This window comes from Scyliorhinus canicula, chromosome 12 (genome assembly GCF_902713615.1).
Source record: "Scyliorhinus canicula chromosome 12, sScyCan1.1, whole genome shotgun sequence".
Classification (NCBI taxonomy): domain Eukaryota; kingdom Metazoa; phylum Chordata; class Chondrichthyes; order Carcharhiniformes; family Scyliorhinidae; genus Scyliorhinus; species Scyliorhinus canicula.
The window spans coordinates 153,659,260-153,677,463 of record NC_052157.1 but is presented as its reverse complement, the minus strand read 5'-3'; the positions used below and the strand labels follow the sequence as shown (position 1 = coordinate 153,677,463).

Below are 18,204 nucleotides of genomic sequence, written 5' to 3'. Positions count from 1 at the left end.
CTACACCCTGACAACCCCACTACACCCTGACCATCCCACTACACCCTGACCACCCCACTACACCCTGACCATCCCACTACACCCTGACCACCCCACTACACCCTGACCACCCCACTACACCCTGACCACCCCACTACACCCTGACCACCCCACTACACCCTGACCACCCCACTACACCCTGACCATCCCACTACACCCTGACCATCCCACTACACCCTGACCACCCCACTACACCCTGACCACCCCACTACACCCTGACCACCCACTACACCTTGACAACCCCGCTACACCCTGACCATCCCACTACACACTGACCACCCCACTACACCCTGACCATCCCACTACACCCTGACCATCCCACTACACCCTGACCATCCCACTACACCCTGACAACCCCACTACACCCTGACCACCCCACTACGCCCTGACCACCCCACTACACCCTGACCACCCCACTACACCCTGACCACAGGACTACCCCATCCCACTACACCCTGACCACCCCACTACACCCTGACCACCCCACTACACCTTAACCACCCTGCTACACCTTGACCACCGCACTACACCCTGACTACAACCTGATGACCCAACTGCACCCTGACAATCCCACTACACCCTGACCACCCCACTACACCGTGACGACCCCACTACACCCTGACCACCCCACTACAACCTGACAACCCCACTACACCCTGACCACCCCACTACACCCTGACCACCCCACTATACCCTGACCACCCTACTACACCCTGACCACCCCACTATACCCTGACCACCCCACTACACCCTGACCACCCTACTACACCCTGACCACCCCGCTACACCCTGACCACCCTACTACACCCTGACCACCCCACTACACCCTGACCACCCCACTACACCCTGACCACCCCACTATACCCTGACCACCCTACTACACCCTGACCACCCCACTACACCCTGACCACCCCACTGCACCCTGACCACCCCACTACACCCTGACCACCCCGCTACACTTTGACCACCCCACTACACCCTGACCACCCCACTACACCCTGACCACAGGACTACCCTACCTCTCTGCACCCTGACCACCCCACTACACCCTGACCACCCCACTACACCCTGACCACCCCACTACACCCTGACCACCCCACTACACCCTGACCACCCTACTACACCCTGACCACCCCACTACGCCCTGACCACCCCACTACACCCTGACCACCCCACTACACCCTGACCACCCCACTACACCCTGACCACCCTACTACACCCTGACAACCCCACTACACCCTGACCACCCCACTATACCCTGACCACCCCACTATACCCTGACCACCCCACTACACCCTGACCATCCCACTACACCCTGACCACCCCACTACACCCTGACACCCCACTACACCCTGACCACCCCGCTACACCCTGACCACCCCGCTATACCCTGACCACCCCACTACACCCTGACCACCCCACTACACCCTGACCACCCCACTATACCCTGACCACCCCACTACACCCTGACCACCCCACTACACCCTGACCATCCCACTACACCCTGACCACCCTACACCCTGACCACCCCACTACACCCTGACCACCCCACTACACCCTGACCATCCCACTACACCCTGACCACCCCACTACACCCTGACCACCCCACTACACCCTGACCACCCTACTACACCCTGACCACCCTACTACACCTTACCACCCCACTACACCCTGACAATCCCACTACACCCTGACTACAACCTGACAACCCCACTACACCCTGACCACCCCACTACACCCTGACCACCCCACTACACCCTGACCACCCCACTACACCCTGACCACCCCGCTACACCCTGACTACAACCTGACAACCCCACTACACCCTGACCACCCTACTACACCCTGACCACCCTACTACACCCTGACCACCCTACTACACCTTACCACCCCACTACACCCTGACAATCCCACTACACCCTGACTACAACCTGACAACCCCACTACACCCTGACCACCCTACTACAACCTGAGAACCCCACTACACCCTGACCACCCTACTACACCCTGACCACCCGGACCACCCCCCTACACCCTGACCACCCCACTACACCTTGCCCACCCCACTACACACTGACCACCCCACTACACCTTGACCACCCCGCTACACCTTGACCACCCTGCTACACCTTGACCACCCTGCTACACCTTGACCACCCCGCTACACCTTGACCACCCCGCTTCACCTTGACCACCCCGCTGCACCTTGACCACCCCGCTACACCTTGACCACCCCGCTACACCTTGACCACCCCGCTACACCTTGACCACCCCGCTACACCCTGACCACCCCGCTACACCCTGAGCACCCCGCTACACCCTGACACCCCACTACACCCTGACCACAGGACTACCCCATCCCACTACACCCTGACCACCCCACTACACCCTGACCACCCCACTACACCCTGACCACCCTGCTACACCTTGACCACCCTGACCACCCCACTACACCCTGACCACCCCACTACACCCTGACCACCCCACTACACCCTGACCACCCTGCTACACCTTGACCACCCTGCTACACCCTAACCACCCCACTAACACCTTGACAACCCCACTACACCCTGACCACCCCACTACACCCTGACCACCCCACTACTCCCTGACCATAATAATAATAATCTTTATTGCCTCGGTTTACAGGGTGGAGGACTCTCTTACCATTCCAACAGTAACAGGTAATACAGAGATAATAGAAAGGGAGTAATCTGGAAAAATCATCAATAGGGAAAAAGTACTAAACAGACTATTAGGATCGAAGGCTGACAAGTCCCCAGGGCCTGATGGGCTAGATCCCAGGGTCTCAAAGGAAGCGGCAGGGGAGATAGTGGATCCATTGGTTATAATATTCCTAAATTCCCTGGATACGGGAAAGGTTCCAGTGGATTGGGAAAATGCTAATGTTGCCCTTATTCCAAAAGGGAGGGAAAATAGGAAACTATAGACCAGTTAGTTTAACATCTGTCATTGTAAAATTGTTAGAATCCATTATTAAGGAAGTAAAAGCAGAATATTTTGAAAGTCAAAATGCAATCCATCAGAGTCAGCATGGTTTTCTGAAGGGTAAATCATGTGTGACTAATTTGCTAGAGCTCTTTGAAGATGTCTCAAACCAAGTAGATAATGGGGATCCTGTAGATGTAGTATATCTGGGCTTCAACAAAGTATTTGATTCGGTGCCCCATAAAAGGTAAATGCCCAAGATAAGATAACATGGGGTTAGGGGTAATTTATTTTCTTGGATAGAAGACTGGCGAACTGACAGAAGACAGAGAAGGGATAAATGGATCTTTTTCTGGATGGCAAGATGTAACTTGTCGGGTGCCACAGGGTTTGGTCCTCAGGCCCCAACTATTTACAATCTATATTAACGATTTGGATGTAGGAATAGAAGGTTCTATAGCCACATTTGTAGGTGACACCAAAACAGGTGGGACAGTAAGTTGCAATGAGGAAATAAAACAATTACAAATGGATATAGATAGGTTAGGTGAGTGGGCCAAAACTTGCCATCATCAAAGGTAACTCTTTTCAGAATCGAAACAGACACATTTGGTTGGATTTTCCAGCCCAGCCAACGATGGGCATCGTCACAGGCGGGATGGGAAACCCAATTGGCTTTCGGTCTCTCTCCAAATTTTCCAGTCCCACCCACGATAGTCCCCGCCACTGATACGAACAGGAAATCCCAGCCACTGATGGGATCTCCCCCAAAATGCTACAAATGTGGAGGGACAATTGGAGCTTTCCAGACAGTATTCAATAGATTTTTTTGATACTGTTAAAGTGCGTGGCATCACTTTATATAACAAAGTGGTTTACTGTGAACAACAATGACGTTCAACGACATACAGACACAGCGATAAGGACTTGGCAAAACACGGAGGTGAATTGACCACATCACCTATTCCCAACAGAACATCGGTGGCTGTGTTCAGAGTGTTATCCACCGGCTCTGAATTATTCGAGGACATGTTAAGACACCAGGTTTTGTTTCCTTCCTGTAGAAGTTACAACAATTTGTTGTGTAATCTCTGTCATATATTCTGTTTGTCTATTCCTCAGTGTGTATGCGGTGGAGTGCTAAGAGGAGCTGGCAAGCAGAAACTGGGGGCTATCGGCAACCTGGTGGGATATTACCTCATTGGGTTCCCCATTGGAATCTCACTGATGTTTGCTGCCAAACTTGGTGTATTGGGTAGGAATTTAAATACCTTCCTTTCTTCTTTACTGACAACTATGACCCCTCTGCCCCAGTTGCTCTCTTTCAAAGCATTGAAGATCCCATTCCCTCTCGAGATCACCGGAAAAAGAAATGTGTACTTGGGTGGAAACTTCGTCTCTGGGGCCCAACTCGGGTCTGACCAGTCCGTGTGCAATTTTGGGGCCAATGATGACCCATCCTCACTCTGCACTGTTAGACAGGGCAACCTTCCTCCCCTGGTCATTTTTCATGGCGAACCAGAGACACTGGGATATTAGCGGGAGGCGAGCTGCCCAAGGGTCATGTCCAACTTTCATGCATGAACGGATCATTGGATATTCACCAACAACAGCATCCCTGGCAGAATTCTTCATCGCCTGAATGCAGGCCAAAATTGGACAGGCACCTCCACGCAGGTGGACACCAGCCATCTGATATAGATGAAAGGGTTTGACGGAGGAATAGAAGTGGAAGAGGAACACAACATCCTTGTCTCCATATTCACTGCACCATTGTTATTTTGCAGGTATCGTGTCCGGAATGCTCGTTAGCGTGTTTGTCCAATTAGTATTTTATTTGATAGCGATTTCCAGGATGAACTGGAACAAAGTATCTGATGAGGTAAAAGCAGATAGTAGAGATTATTTATTACACCAAGTTTTTGTATAAAATATTCTTTTGTCCCCACCCAGCTCCTCGTTGGCAGAATGAACAGTCGGGTAATCTCCTAGTTATTTTGCCACCCAATAGGAATGCGTAAACTCTTTGATCTGAGTATCCGTTCTGGATGTGAAATGAAAAATATATGAAAATCGCCTATTGTCACAAGTAGGCTTCAAATGAAGTTACTGTGAAAAGCCCCTAGTCGCCACATTCCGGCGCCTGTTCGGGGAGGCTGGTACGGGATGACGGATGAGGGTTAAAAAATGCACTACAACACGGTCTGGAGATTGTTTTGTGCAGAAAGCGTTTCCTCTGTTATGTCCCTCCACTGCTTTAATGATGGTTTTTGTGGGGTTTTGTTTAAGGCTCTGGTTAACGCAGGTGTGATGAGAGATGTGGACACTTCGACCGGAACCTCGGCTGGTCAAACCCAATATCTGTCAACAGGTAAAGGAGGAAGTTTTGCTGACTTTAAACCATTCCCCATAAGGAGTTTATTCCAAGTTGTAATTTAGTTCATCGAATTTCCATCCCAATAAATAGGAATGGAAAAGGAGAAAAATGAACAATGGATGTGATACAGGTCAATTTCCGATCCCATGTTGTGTTCATTTGAGCCTCTTAACGTTGTTGAAGAGGCTGCAGACTGTATCCTGTGCAGACAAGGATTATAGAACTTGTGTATTGAAGTAGTTTATAGGATAAAAACATGAATCGCAGAAAATAGGAGCAACAGTAGCCCACTCGGCCCATCGAGTCTGCTCTACCATTCAATCATGGCTGATATTTTTCTCATCTCCATTCTCCTGCCTTCTCCCCATAACCCCATATCTCCTTATTAATCAAGAACCTATCTGTCTCTGTCTTAAAGACACTCAGTAATTTGGCCCCCACAGCCTTCTGCGGCAAAGAATTCCACAGATTCACCACCCTCTGGCTGAAAAAATTCCTCCTCATCTCAGTTTTAAAGGATCGTCCATTTAATCTGAGATGGTGTCCTCTGGTTCTAGTTTTTCCTACTTGTGGCAACATCCTCTCCACGCCCACTCTATTTAGGTCTCGCGGTATCCTGTAAGATTCAATAAGATCCCCCCCCTCATCCTTCTAAACTCCAAAAAGTGCAGGCCCAGAGTTTTCAACCGTTCTTCATATGACAAGCTCTTCATTCCAGGGATCATTCATGTGAACCTCCTCTGGATCCTTCCAAGACCAGCACATCCTTCCTTAGAAACAGGGACCAAACAGAGCCTTATACAGCCTCGGATGTACATCCCTAGTCATGTATTGTAGCCCTCTTGACATGAATGCAAACATTACATTTGCCGTCCTAACTGCCGACTGAACCTGCACATCAACCTGAAGACAATCTTGAACTAGGCCTCCCAAGTCCCTTTATGCTTCTGATTTCCTAAGCATTTCCCCATTTAGAAAATAGTCTATGCCTCCATTTCTCCTTCCAAAGTGTAACCTTACACTTTTCCACACTGTATTCCATCTGCCACTTCTTAGCCCACTCTCCTAGCCTGTCCAAGTCCTTCTGCAGCCCCCCCCCCCCGCTTCCTCAATACTACCTGTCCCTCTACCTATCTTTGTATCATCTGAAAACTTAGCAACAGTGCCTTCAGTTCCTTCTTCCGAATCATTAATGTACATTGTGAAATGTTGTGTTCCCAACTCCGACCCTTGAGGCGCACCGTGAGGCAGCGGCTGCCATTCTGAAAAAGACCCCTTTATCCCCACTCTCTGCCTTCTGCCAGTCAGCCAATCCTCTATCCATGCCAGGATCTTACCCTAAACATCATGGGCTCTTAACTTATTTAACAGTCTCCTATGCGGCACTTTGTCAAAGGCCTTCTGGAAATCTAAAGAAATCACATCCACTGGTTCTCCTTTGTCTAACTTGCTTGTTACCTCATCAAAGAACTCTAACAGATTTGTCAGACATGACCTCCCCTTGACTCAGTCCTTTTTTACCATGCACGTCCGAGTACCCCGCGATCTCATCTTTAATAATGGACTCTAAAATCTTGGCAATGACCAAAGTCAGGCTAACCGGCCTATAATTCCCCGTCTTCTGCCTCCCTCCCTTCTTAAACTGTGGTGTTACATTAGCCACTTTCCAATCCTCTGGGGCCCTCCCTGCCTCCAGTTTCAGTTTCAGTTTCCCCAGAACCTTAGCCTTAGTAATGGCCACTACACTCACCTCTGCCCCCTGGTTCTCCTGGAGCTCTAGCATCCCACTTGTGTCTTCCACCGTGACGACTGATGCAAAGTAACTATTCAGTTCCTCTGTCATTTCTTTGTTTCCTATTATTACTTCTCCAGCCACATTTTCCACTGGTCCAGTGAAAAATGACCGATTTGCGTTCATTTAGCGGGCCCGGCACCCTATGCTGCGGCCTACCATTATTCACCGGTCCTCGGGACCGGGAATCACGTAGACGCAGATCACTTGTGGTTTCTGCCAGCATGGCCCCTGAGGGGGGTTGCCCCCAAGTCCATCCGAGGGCCACCCCTGACCCACAATGCCCTGCCTGCCCAGCCCTCCTGTTCGATTTTAAACCATTCGGTTACCAGCAGCACTTTGCGATTACTGGAACTCAGGCGAAATTTAAGTTAAAACTTCTCAGGTGCAAATAAGAATTGTTTTATTTGTCTTCTATTGATTACAATTTGAAAGTCATTCAAAAGACAATTCGTAGATAATTTGAAGCTTTCAAAGAATCACAGAAATTATCTTCTTGTTTAGGCAAACAGCTCGACAATAACTTTAAAAGTCAAAGTCTCAAAATGAAATATGAATACAGGGAGACAGTGAATAGTTCAGATCAAAGTATAGATGATTCTAACCTACCTACCTAAACTAATCTACCAACAAAACCTACCTATCCTACCAACAAAACCTACTAACAAAACCTACCTAAAACTAACTTACCTAAAAGTTGTGTTGGAGAAAATGATTAAATGAATTTGCAGAATGTGTTTTTAATCCTTAATTTAAAACTGGGTCTTAATATTTACGCTTAAACATCTATCTTTTACCTATATTAGGTGTATTAGAAATACCGGGCTTCTACACCTTCTCTACCTAATAGGAAGACATCCCCCATGGACCCCTGTTATAGGGAGACCCTTCCTCCTCAGGGACCCCTGTTATAGGGAGACTCTCCCCCCCCCCCACTAGGGACCCCTGCAATAGAGAGACCAGTCCAGCGATCCCTGTGTTAGGCAGACCCCCCCCCCCCCAAAGGATACCCTGACGAAAGGGACCACATGACTAAAGGAACCCCCGGCTACAAGATCCCCGCTCTGGCTAAAGGTATCCGCCACACAGCCCCACCCTCCTCAAACAAGAGAGCCCTGTCTGGAAGCTAGAAAGTAGTCCAGGCAGGGGCACTGAAAAGAATTACAGCTGCAGCACATACCTTGGATCTCCATCTGTCCATTCGTGGAAGGGGAGCAGGTACCTGCGTCTGGAACCCACAGATACATTAGCTGCAAGCAATTCATAACTTCCACTTGGCTGTGATTGACAGCTTCCACAAACCAGCCGCAGCCTTGATTCATTCATCTCCCTTCTTGGATCAGTGATTCTATGTGGGGGAAATGCCAATGTTTACAAACATTGACCACATCAAAGGGAAATTGGTGCAGCGCAATCACATGCTTACTTAGTGCTTGGAATGATCTTTGATGTGGTCCCTGCTCGTGAAGATTGGTGTTTCACCATTTAGGGTCACTGATCCATGAAGAGGATTGGCCACAGCAGAATCCTGCACTGCCTGCCTGTGGAGTCTTAGCCTGTGGTGTGACCACTGCTATCCAGGATATTCTCCATGTAGATGTTGCTGCGGTATGACTCCAGTCGCTGCTCCAGCTCCAAAGTCCAGGATAAAAATTAAAAGCTTCAACTTGAGGCACTTCCAGCACACTTGCTGGCTCCTCATGTTCCATTCTGGAGGTGTTCCTAGCTTCCCACGCAGAGCAGGAGGAGCACACCCTGGCTTTGCACTCTCTTGCGCGAGTTAGACCTTTGAATTAAACGTTTTGGTGGTGGCAGGGTAACACAGTGGTTAGCACTGATGCCTCACGGAACCGAGGACCCAGGATCGAACCCGGCCCTGGGTCACTGTCTGCGTGGAATTTGCATGTTCACCCCCTGTCTGCGTGGGTTTTACCCCCACAACCCAAAATATGTGCAGGATAGGTGGATTGATGATGTTAAATTGCCCCTTAATTAAAAAAATTAGAACTTAATTAATTAATTAAACCATTTGGAAGATACTTAAATCAAATACCATCAATTACTCTCAGGGTGGTCTTCCCTGGTCCTCATAACTGCAAAATATAGCCGTTACAAACTATATACCACAAATTGTAGACCTACAAGCTGCTTCCACTTACCCGACCCCCCGCCGAGTCAGTGAATCGCCGGGGGGGGGGCGGTGTGAACGACACCGGAGATTCGGAGGGGGCGGGAATCGCGCCGCGCCAGTAGGCGGCCGCTCACAGTGGCCCCCCCCCCGGTGATTCTCCGGCCCGCGATGGGCAGAAGTCTCGCTGGTTCTATGCCAGTCCCGCTGGCGTAGATTAGACTTACCGGTGGGACCTGGTGGCGCAGGCGGGCTCCGGGGTCCTGGGGGGGCCGCGGGGCGATCTGGCCCCGGGGGGTGCCCCCATGGTGGCCTGGCCCGCGATCGGGGCCTACCGATCCGCGGGCGGGCCTGTGCCGTGGGTGCACTCTTTTCCTACGCGTCGGCCGTGTCAGCCTCCGTGATGGCCGATGCGCAGGTGAACCCCCCCCCCCCGTGCATGCGAGGGGATAACATCAGCAGCCGTTGATGCTCCCGCGCATGCGTGGACTCGCGCCGGCCGGCGGAGTTGTTTCGGCCCCGGCTGGCGTGGCGCAAACCACTCCAGCGCCGGCCTAGCCCCTGAAGGTGCGGAGGATTCTGCACCTTTGGGGCGGGCTGACGCCGGAGTGGTTCATGCCACTCCGTCCCGCCGGGACCCCCCGCAGATAGGCGAGAATCCCACCCCTCGTGTCACTTCTGAATCCGGCATCACCTCAGTCACTCCAAACTCCGAGTCAGCACTCCGCTCCCAGTCGCACTGTGTTTCTTGCTCTTTTATCTCCCTGGCTTCGTGGTCATGGTGCTTATGAGAAGATCAACCACCTGTCTATAAATCATGTGGTATGGCCCATGGCTGATTCTTCTGGAGGAGATCATTGGCCTGATCAACAGCCCTCCTAAAATTATTTGGATTAACAGATACCATCATATTCTCACAACTTTTCAATGTGACTTTATTTCACAGGTGTTGACACAGGAAACAGTGCAGCGAATCCCATTCCCAATGGTTGTAAATTGGAATCAAAGATAAACAATGGCCGGGTCACAGATGAGTCTTCCATTGTGGACGCTGGAATCACCACGGTTGGAGAAGTTTTGACCACAAAACAACTGATCATTCGTCGTGGCCTGGCCTTCCTTTCAGGCCCACTCATCCTGGCAATTGGACTGGCGATACACTTTAGTCTTGAAAAGGACCTGTAGACCCCAGTGAACATTGTAGAGACAAAGCAAGATTATTGTCTACAGCATTAACAGTCAGGCTGTGTTCAAAGGACAACAGAGGGCAAAGTTTTGATTTCTAAATTTAAAGTACCCAATTCATTTTTCCAATTAAGGGACAATTTAGCGTGGCCAATCCACCTAGCCTGCACATCTTTGGGTTGCGGGGGAGAAAACCACGCAGACATGGGGAGAATGTGCAAACTCCACACGGACAGTGACCCAGAATCGAACCTGGAACCTCAGCCCTGTGAGGCAGCAGTGCTAACCCACTGCGCCACCGTGCCGCCTTAATAGAGGGAAAAGTTAACAGCAAAACCTATTGCTACTGATGAACTCCAATCAACTGTCAAAAAAAATTATAAAGAAAGAATTGTGAAATTGATAACAGATTTCCATATGTCTCAGAATCATAGAATTCACAGTGCAGAAGGCGGCCATTCGGCCCATCGAGTCTGCACCAGACCCTGGAAAAGAGCACCCTACTTCAGGCCACACCTCCAACCCATCCAACCTTTTGGATACTAAGGGCAATTTAGCACAGCCAATCCACCTAACCTGCACATCTTTGGACTGTGGGAGGAAACCGGAGCACCCGGAGGAAACCCACGCAGACACGGGTAGAACGTGCAGACTCCGCACAGACAGTGGCCCAAGCCGGGAATCGAACATGGGTCTCTGGAGCTGTGAAGCAACAGTGCTAACCACTGTGCCATCGTGCTGCCCCGCGATGGATATTTGTGTGTGAAGGTGGATTAAAGAAATAATGGTGTTTTGTGGAGAAGCAGAACTCTTGTCTCTTTTACGGCAACCCAGAAGCTTAAAACACAGGTGAACCCATCCTCCAAGCGCCACAAAACAAACTTGACCTTCTCCAACCACATAGTTGTCATCTCAGCCGATTCATTTTAACTTTTGGATTTGAAAAAACTATTTTCCCTTCCGTGTCTCCGACGAGATAGCAATTGCCTGCTTTAGCTATTTAATCAACGTCCCCGCTGGCTCATCTCATTCCCTGGATATATTTTTGTCACGTAACAGGACAGACACCCAAAGTTAGTGACACAATAGTGAACGGCCCAGTAGAGAGGTGAGTCTTCAACGAGACGCCGGACCCCATGCAGGCTTATAGCTTCAGGTCCTGTAGAAGCAAGGGAACCTCCCGTAGATGGCAATCTACTACCCCAGCTTAGCTAATGAATCTGGAATGTTCCATGGCGAGTACCGTGCGGAGGAACACTGAGGGCAGGAAGGGCACAAAATGTACTTTGTCTGAGAGGTTTCTATGTCCATCACCGGGAGCGGTTCGCTCAAAGCACCAGGATTAAAATGGGGGATGTTCAAGAGTTGTTGGAATGAAGATAATCTGAAGCATTGTCGGGCTGGAGGAGATTAGGCAGACGGGGCAGAGTGAGTACGTGGTGGGATTTAGAAGCGAGGGTGAGATTTTTTAAACTCAAGACATTGTTTAATTGCGGGCCGATGTAGGTCAGTGAGCACAGGGGGATGGATAAACGGGTCTTGGTGTGAGATTGGACATGGGAAGCTTTTGATGCCCTCAAGTTTCTGGAGGGTAAAACATTGGAGGCTGACCAGACGTGCAGTGTAATATTCAAGTCTAGAGATGACAAAAGGGTGGATGAGGATTTTTACAGAGGCAGAGGTGGTGTCGGGCTATGTTACAGAGGTGGAAATAGTCGTCTTACTGATGGCGCAGATATGTGGTGAAAAGCATATGACACTGATGTTGTGAACAGTGAGACAGATGGAGCTGGTGGTGGGGACTAAAGACGGTGGATTCGGTCTTCCAAATATTAATTGAGAGAAATCCCTGCTCTTCCAGTATTAGAGTTGCAGTCTGACAATTCAGCGACAGTGGCTGGGTCCAGAGAGGTGATGCTGAGTTGGAGCTGGGCGCCAGCAGAGTACGTGTAGAAAATGGTATCAAGTTGCCGCCAAGTTACAGCATAGGAGAGACCCGGGAGGCACCAGTGCCGGTATGAAAACAGGCATTGTGCTTTGTGGTGATGACACTGCGGGGCAACAAGATGAGAAATAGGACAATCCATGAATAGACCCTTGTGGGCCACCCGAGATAATGGTGCAGGAGTGGGAAGCTTCTCTTGTCACAACTGGATACGTAAGAATAGAACCGGGCGAGGATCTGGGAGATGACAACATGGTCAAAGGCTGGAGGGGAAAGGTGGGATGCACATGGGGTAGTTGGCATTTTATTTTTGAGGAGACAGGTGTTGATGTCAGATTTAAAAGGGAGGGGAATGGAAGCTGAGGAGAGTGAACTATTAACACCATCAACAAGATGGGGCCATGAAGTGAAGTTGAATAGTTTGCAATTTTGTGGAAATTGGCCATTTCAATTATACCCATCATCCTCCCTGCACTTCCACACCACTGGAAAAACTGTATTCTCTATATTTTTTAAGTTAATAATCTAATTATAATAATCTTTATTAGTGTCACAAGTAGGCTTACATTAACACTGCAATGAAGTTACTGTGAAAATCCCCTAGTCACCACATTCCGGCACCTGTTCAGGTACACAAGAGGGAGAATTCAGAATGTCCAAATTACCCATCAACATTTGGAACCTGTGGGAGGAAACCGGAGCACCCGGAGGAAACCCACGCCGACACGGGGAGAACGTGCAGACTCCGCACAGACAGTGACCCGAGCCAGGAATCGAACTAGGGTTCCTGGTGCTGTGAAGCAACATGCCAACTACTGTGCCGTGTTAAAGGCTGTCATACAATTGTTACTCTTGCTAAAATATCGTCGGTTTGAAGTGCTGTGGGGAGGTATCCACATCTTTCATCACAGCTGCATGACCTTTAAACAGGACACACAAAGCCTTCATTAGGTCGGAAGGATAGGCTCTCCATGCACAGCACTGCAAGTCCTCACTTAGGAGCATAGGGACAGGATTAGGCCATTCAGCCCTTCAAGCCTGTCCTTCCATTCAATGAGATGATGGCTGATCTGTGGGCTAACTCCATATACCTGCTTTTGACCCATCTCCCTTATTATTTTTGCATAATAGCGGGGCTGGTTTAGCACAGCGGGCTAAACAGCTGACTTGTCATGCAGAACAAGGCCAGCAGTGCGGGTTCAATTCTCGTACTGGCCTCCCCAAACAGGCGCCAGAATATGGTGACTCGGGGCTTTTCACAGTAACTTCATTGAAGCCTACTTGTGACAATAAGTTCAGATTTTAATTTAACAACTGATCCAGCTTCTGCTGCTGTTTGGGAGAGAGTTCTAAACCTCGACCTTTGAATTAAGAGGTTCTTCCCCAACATCTCTCCTGAACGGTCTGGCCCTAATGTTTATGCTATGCACCCTAGTTTTAGAATCTCCAACCAGTGGAAATAGTTCATCTTTATCTACCCTGTCTTTCCCTGTTAATATCTTGAATACCTCGATCAGATCACCCCTTAGCCTTCGAAGTGTGCTTCGTGGAACGGGTGCACAGCTACCTTTGCGTCCTGTGATTTTTAGCCATGCGGGCCAGAGTTTGTCAGCGACACGTTGACATGGTGCTAATGTCACTGGATTAGTAATCCAGAGGCCCAGGTAATGTCCTGCGGGCAGAGGTTCAAATCCCATTGCAGCAGCTGGTGGAACTTCAATTCAATGAGTGAATCTGGAATCTAAATCCAGCATCAATGATGGCAACCTTGCCACAAGATCGTTATGGTTTCCACAGTACGAAGCTTCCTGTAGCCAGTTGGCTCTCTTCACTGTTTGATTAATTTTACTGAGTATATTTTAAAGGAACAAATAAAATCTCTTAATCTGATTTTGCACCATGATAAACCAGGTGTTGTTTAAATAAAGCCCTTGGCTACAGACTGCAATGAAAGGAGAAAATCTCCCCAACAGTCTTAATATCGAGCAACAACAATTTCTATCAACTCTGAATGGTTTTGTTGATATACTCTCAACCGAGGAGCCAACCAATTGGTTAGTCCTGATTAACGTTCATAGATCCAAAACTGGGTGAGTAGTTTCTCATCAGTGGGAGAGGACGGTGTCGAGAGAGCTTTCGGACATCGCTGAATTCACTGAACTTAAAGCGGCCGGTCAGTGGCTTGGCTGTTTTCCGGCTGTGGTAATGGTGTTGTGTACCCGTGCACCCCGACCCCACAGCCCACCTCCTGGCCACCCCCCCCCCCCCGGGTCCTGGAAGAAGGCACCCCCCCTCCCCCCCCGGCAAGCGGCACGACTGTCGGCGAAGTATGGCGGTGTTGGACACTGTCTGTACGCCCTCTCTCTCTCTCTCAGCAGTCACCGTGCCGAGTTCACGGTTTCTGAGAGCCACACGTGGACCGTGCCGTCGGGAACCCGGCCCGTCGGAGGCGGAGAATCGCGGGTGGGCCCGCTAATGATATGCAAACGGTGTTTAAAGTACGCGCAAAGTGCAACGCATTGATGCCATTTTCGAGGTGATGAAAACTCGCGATTTGGCATCAAACCGGCTCCTGCCGCCATATTGGCGTCGGAAGCCATTCTCTGCCCAATTGGCATTTCCGATTTCAGCATTGGCTAATGGAGAGTCTCACCCGCTGTCTTTCAGATAAGGTCTGTTTGCTCTCTGATATGGATGTAAAAGATCTGTGGTATTATAACTATCAGCATGGCAAAGATTAATGTAGTACCATGAATAGCCACTAGAGGGAGCTGCAGATGCTACTCCACAAAGCAGTGATGCTGGACTTCAGGGGCGGAGTAAGCAGTACACAGCAAGTGAAGGTCATGAAAGCAGTTAGTGTGAGAAGGTTAGATTATAGGTTATACCAGTAGTGAAATTAGCAGTAGGTAAGTGTAGTTTGATGTTATTGATCAATTCTGTATTCCAAAAGGACTAAGTGTTGAAACCCAGTTTAGTGGTGTAAATAAAATCATAGCTTTGTTTTAGTAAAAGCTATACTGTGGTCTTTGTGGAACACTACGCCAACCACCCTAAATAAGCAACACAAAGAACTCCACATGGTACCAGGAGTCTATTCCTTGAAAGAAACAGTAATTAGATTAGTGTAGAATAGCATTGGAGATTGAAGAAAGCAATCCAGAGGCTACAACTCAGAACAAATCTGCATAAAGACTGAGCAGAAGATGGAAGGTCTCAAGAAGCCTGACCACTTCAAGACACATGGTAAACTATGCTAGAACTGGACTTTCTTTAAGCGACAGTTCAAAGTCTTTATTTCTAGCCTCCACTCTAGAAAATGCATCAGGTCAAGGTAAGGTAGCTCTCCTACAAAATGTGGCTGGACCTGAAGCATTGGAGTTATCCCATTTGTTTGAACTCAGTGCAGATGAGGACTGAAATAAATACAGCATGTGCTCCAAAAGTTTGACACACACTGTAAGAAACAGGTAAATGAGACCTATGAGCGCTGCACGCTTCGGAAAAGGCTGCAGCTGAGGAGAGAGTCAGTGGATTCTTTTGTCACAGCTCTCAAGCTCCGAGCGCAGTCCTGTAATTTAGCTTCAGCCTCCGAGTCTATGCTGCGGGAACCCAGTTGAGTTCGGAATAAACTGTGAAGGGTTGCGCGAGAAAATGTTGAGAAAGCCTGTGTTGTCGATTGAAGACGTAATAAATATGTGTAAGGCCAGCGAGCAGGCACCCAGCGAATATGCCGAATTTGTGGCTAAGAAAAAAGCATGAAATCAATAAACATGGCCGATGCCATTAATGCTGCATCGCAGCACAGGAAACTGCATACAACGGCCAGTGGCCATTTTGATTGTGACATCATGAATGTGATGGCGTGCACAAGCTGTGGACACGCCCACAGTAAAATAAAATTGTCCAACGAGAGGGAAACAGAAAATTGTCCAACGAGTGGTAGACTGAATCACTTCGCAGCACATTGTCGTTTAGAACCAACTCTTCAAGTGTTCAAATTTAAACAGCATTATAGTGATGGCAGACAGATCCAAAGTGTGCACAGTGTTGAGATAAAGTCAAAAATCATGAAGGATAGACAGGATTGCTCACCCTATTCACTTTCAGAAACCTTCATGACAGAAGCCATTACCAAGATTGATTTATTGGATTGAGAAGAAAGAGCAATAAACACTCTCAAAGATAATAAAGGGGTGGACTGCCTCACTTGAAATAAATGGTGAATTAATCCCATTCAAGATTGACACAGGAGCGCACGCAAATATTATCACGTTTTTATCTTTAAAGCAAGTAATCAGAAAGCCTCCATTATAGCAGTCCACCTGTGAGTTCAAAGATTCCAAAGGTAACACGATAGCTACAAAGGGGTCATGCTGTCTCATTGTGAAAAATGGGAAAATAGAGATACCCATCGAATTTGAGGTAGTAGAGGGTCAGAAATGTTCATTGATTGGTGTTGCTGCTTGTGAAAGATTGCAGATAGTTGAAAGGACTCACTCAACTGGTACTTCAGATGACACAGATGAAGAGTCCAGGGAAGACCTAGCTGATGTGAAAGACCTCTCCACAGCCCAACACTGATGATGGACCATCAGTCAACAAAGCTTCGATGATGCTGAAACATCAGACTACATAGCTACTACTGATGCTGAATCATCAGAACCCGAGTTGGTCCGAATAGTGGAATTGCAAGCTCATTTAATTTCTGAGCTACTACCAGTATCTGATCGTAAACTACAGACCATAAAATCTGAAACTGAAAAGGACCCGATGCTTCAGAAGGTAAATCAATACTTCAGAGAAGGATGGCCTGCTGGATGCAAATCACCCTTTCAAAACATTAGAGACAATCTGACTACAATTGATTGTGTCCTGCTAAAGGGAGACAGGGTAGTCATACTTGCCAGTTTGCATCTAGGCATTCTGCAGCAACAGCGACATGAACGTGCTCCTACATGTGGCCATGACCAGCACCCTGCAGAGGAGCTGGGCCTGTCACTGTTCCGAGAGTAGTACTTTCCATAAATGTCCATTTTTCATGTGAACCAAGACAGTCAGCAGAGCATAGTTATTGACCTGTACTGTTGACCCTTCCATAAATAAGTTATTTTCCTGCAACCCATTTTATGAGGGAACATTTAAGCATAGAGAGGTATTGGTTGGGAATAAACGGAGAGACCGCTCAGCATGTTGAAGCATGACCAATTTGTCAGATGCATCAGCCTGTACAGAGCAAAGAAACCATGCAACGGATGGGAATTGTGACCAGTCCATGGAACAAAGTGGGCACGGATCTATTTCAATCCCAGGGTCATGACTACTTGATAGTCATAGACTATGACTCCAACTTTCCAGAGGTGATGTTGTTGAAAGATTCGACTGCCAGATTCAGTGATAAAGGCAACAAAATTGATTTTGCACTCCATGGTATTCCGCTGAACGTTGTTTCTGACAATGGTCCGTGTTTCTCGAGTTGGGAGTGGACCCAGTTTGCACAGCAATATAATTTCAACCATGTGGCATCTAGCCCATGTTATCCACAGTCTAACGGAAAAGCAGAGAGAGGAGTAGGGATAATTAAGAGATTATTCCGCAAGGCGAGTCAAGATGGTCAAGACATGTCATTAGCTTTGTCAGCATACTGAGCAACACCGTTATCGACGGGTCTCTCACCTGCACATATGTTGATGGGGAGAAGACTACGAACCACTTCACCACAAATCACCAGTCCAGAAACTGATAATAAGACATGTGAAAGAATCACGAACGCAGAGAGTAAGCAACAA

The 18,204-nt window shown here is 48.5% G+C and overlaps 1 protein-coding gene across 1 annotated transcript in view; it reads left to right on the top strand.

Annotated features, from left to right (window-relative positions):
* LOC119974343 (multidrug and toxin extrusion protein 1-like) overlaps positions 1-17,431 on the top strand; it is a 66,950-nt gene extending 49,519 nt beyond the window's left edge. The window contains exons 15-20 of the mRNA XM_038813115.1: positions 4,111-4,243; positions 4,776-4,870; positions 5,278-5,359; positions 10,232-10,466; positions 17,014-17,200; positions 17,300-17,431. Coding sequence (XP_038669043.1) covers positions 4,111-4,243; positions 4,776-4,870; positions 5,278-5,359; positions 10,232-10,466; positions 17,014-17,200; positions 17,300-17,431 — 864 coding nt within the window. The remainder of the gene's footprint in view (positions 1-4,110; positions 4,244-4,775; positions 4,871-5,277; positions 5,360-10,231; positions 10,467-17,013; positions 17,201-17,299) is intronic.
* The last annotated feature ends 773 nt before the right edge of the window (positions 17,432-18,204 follow it).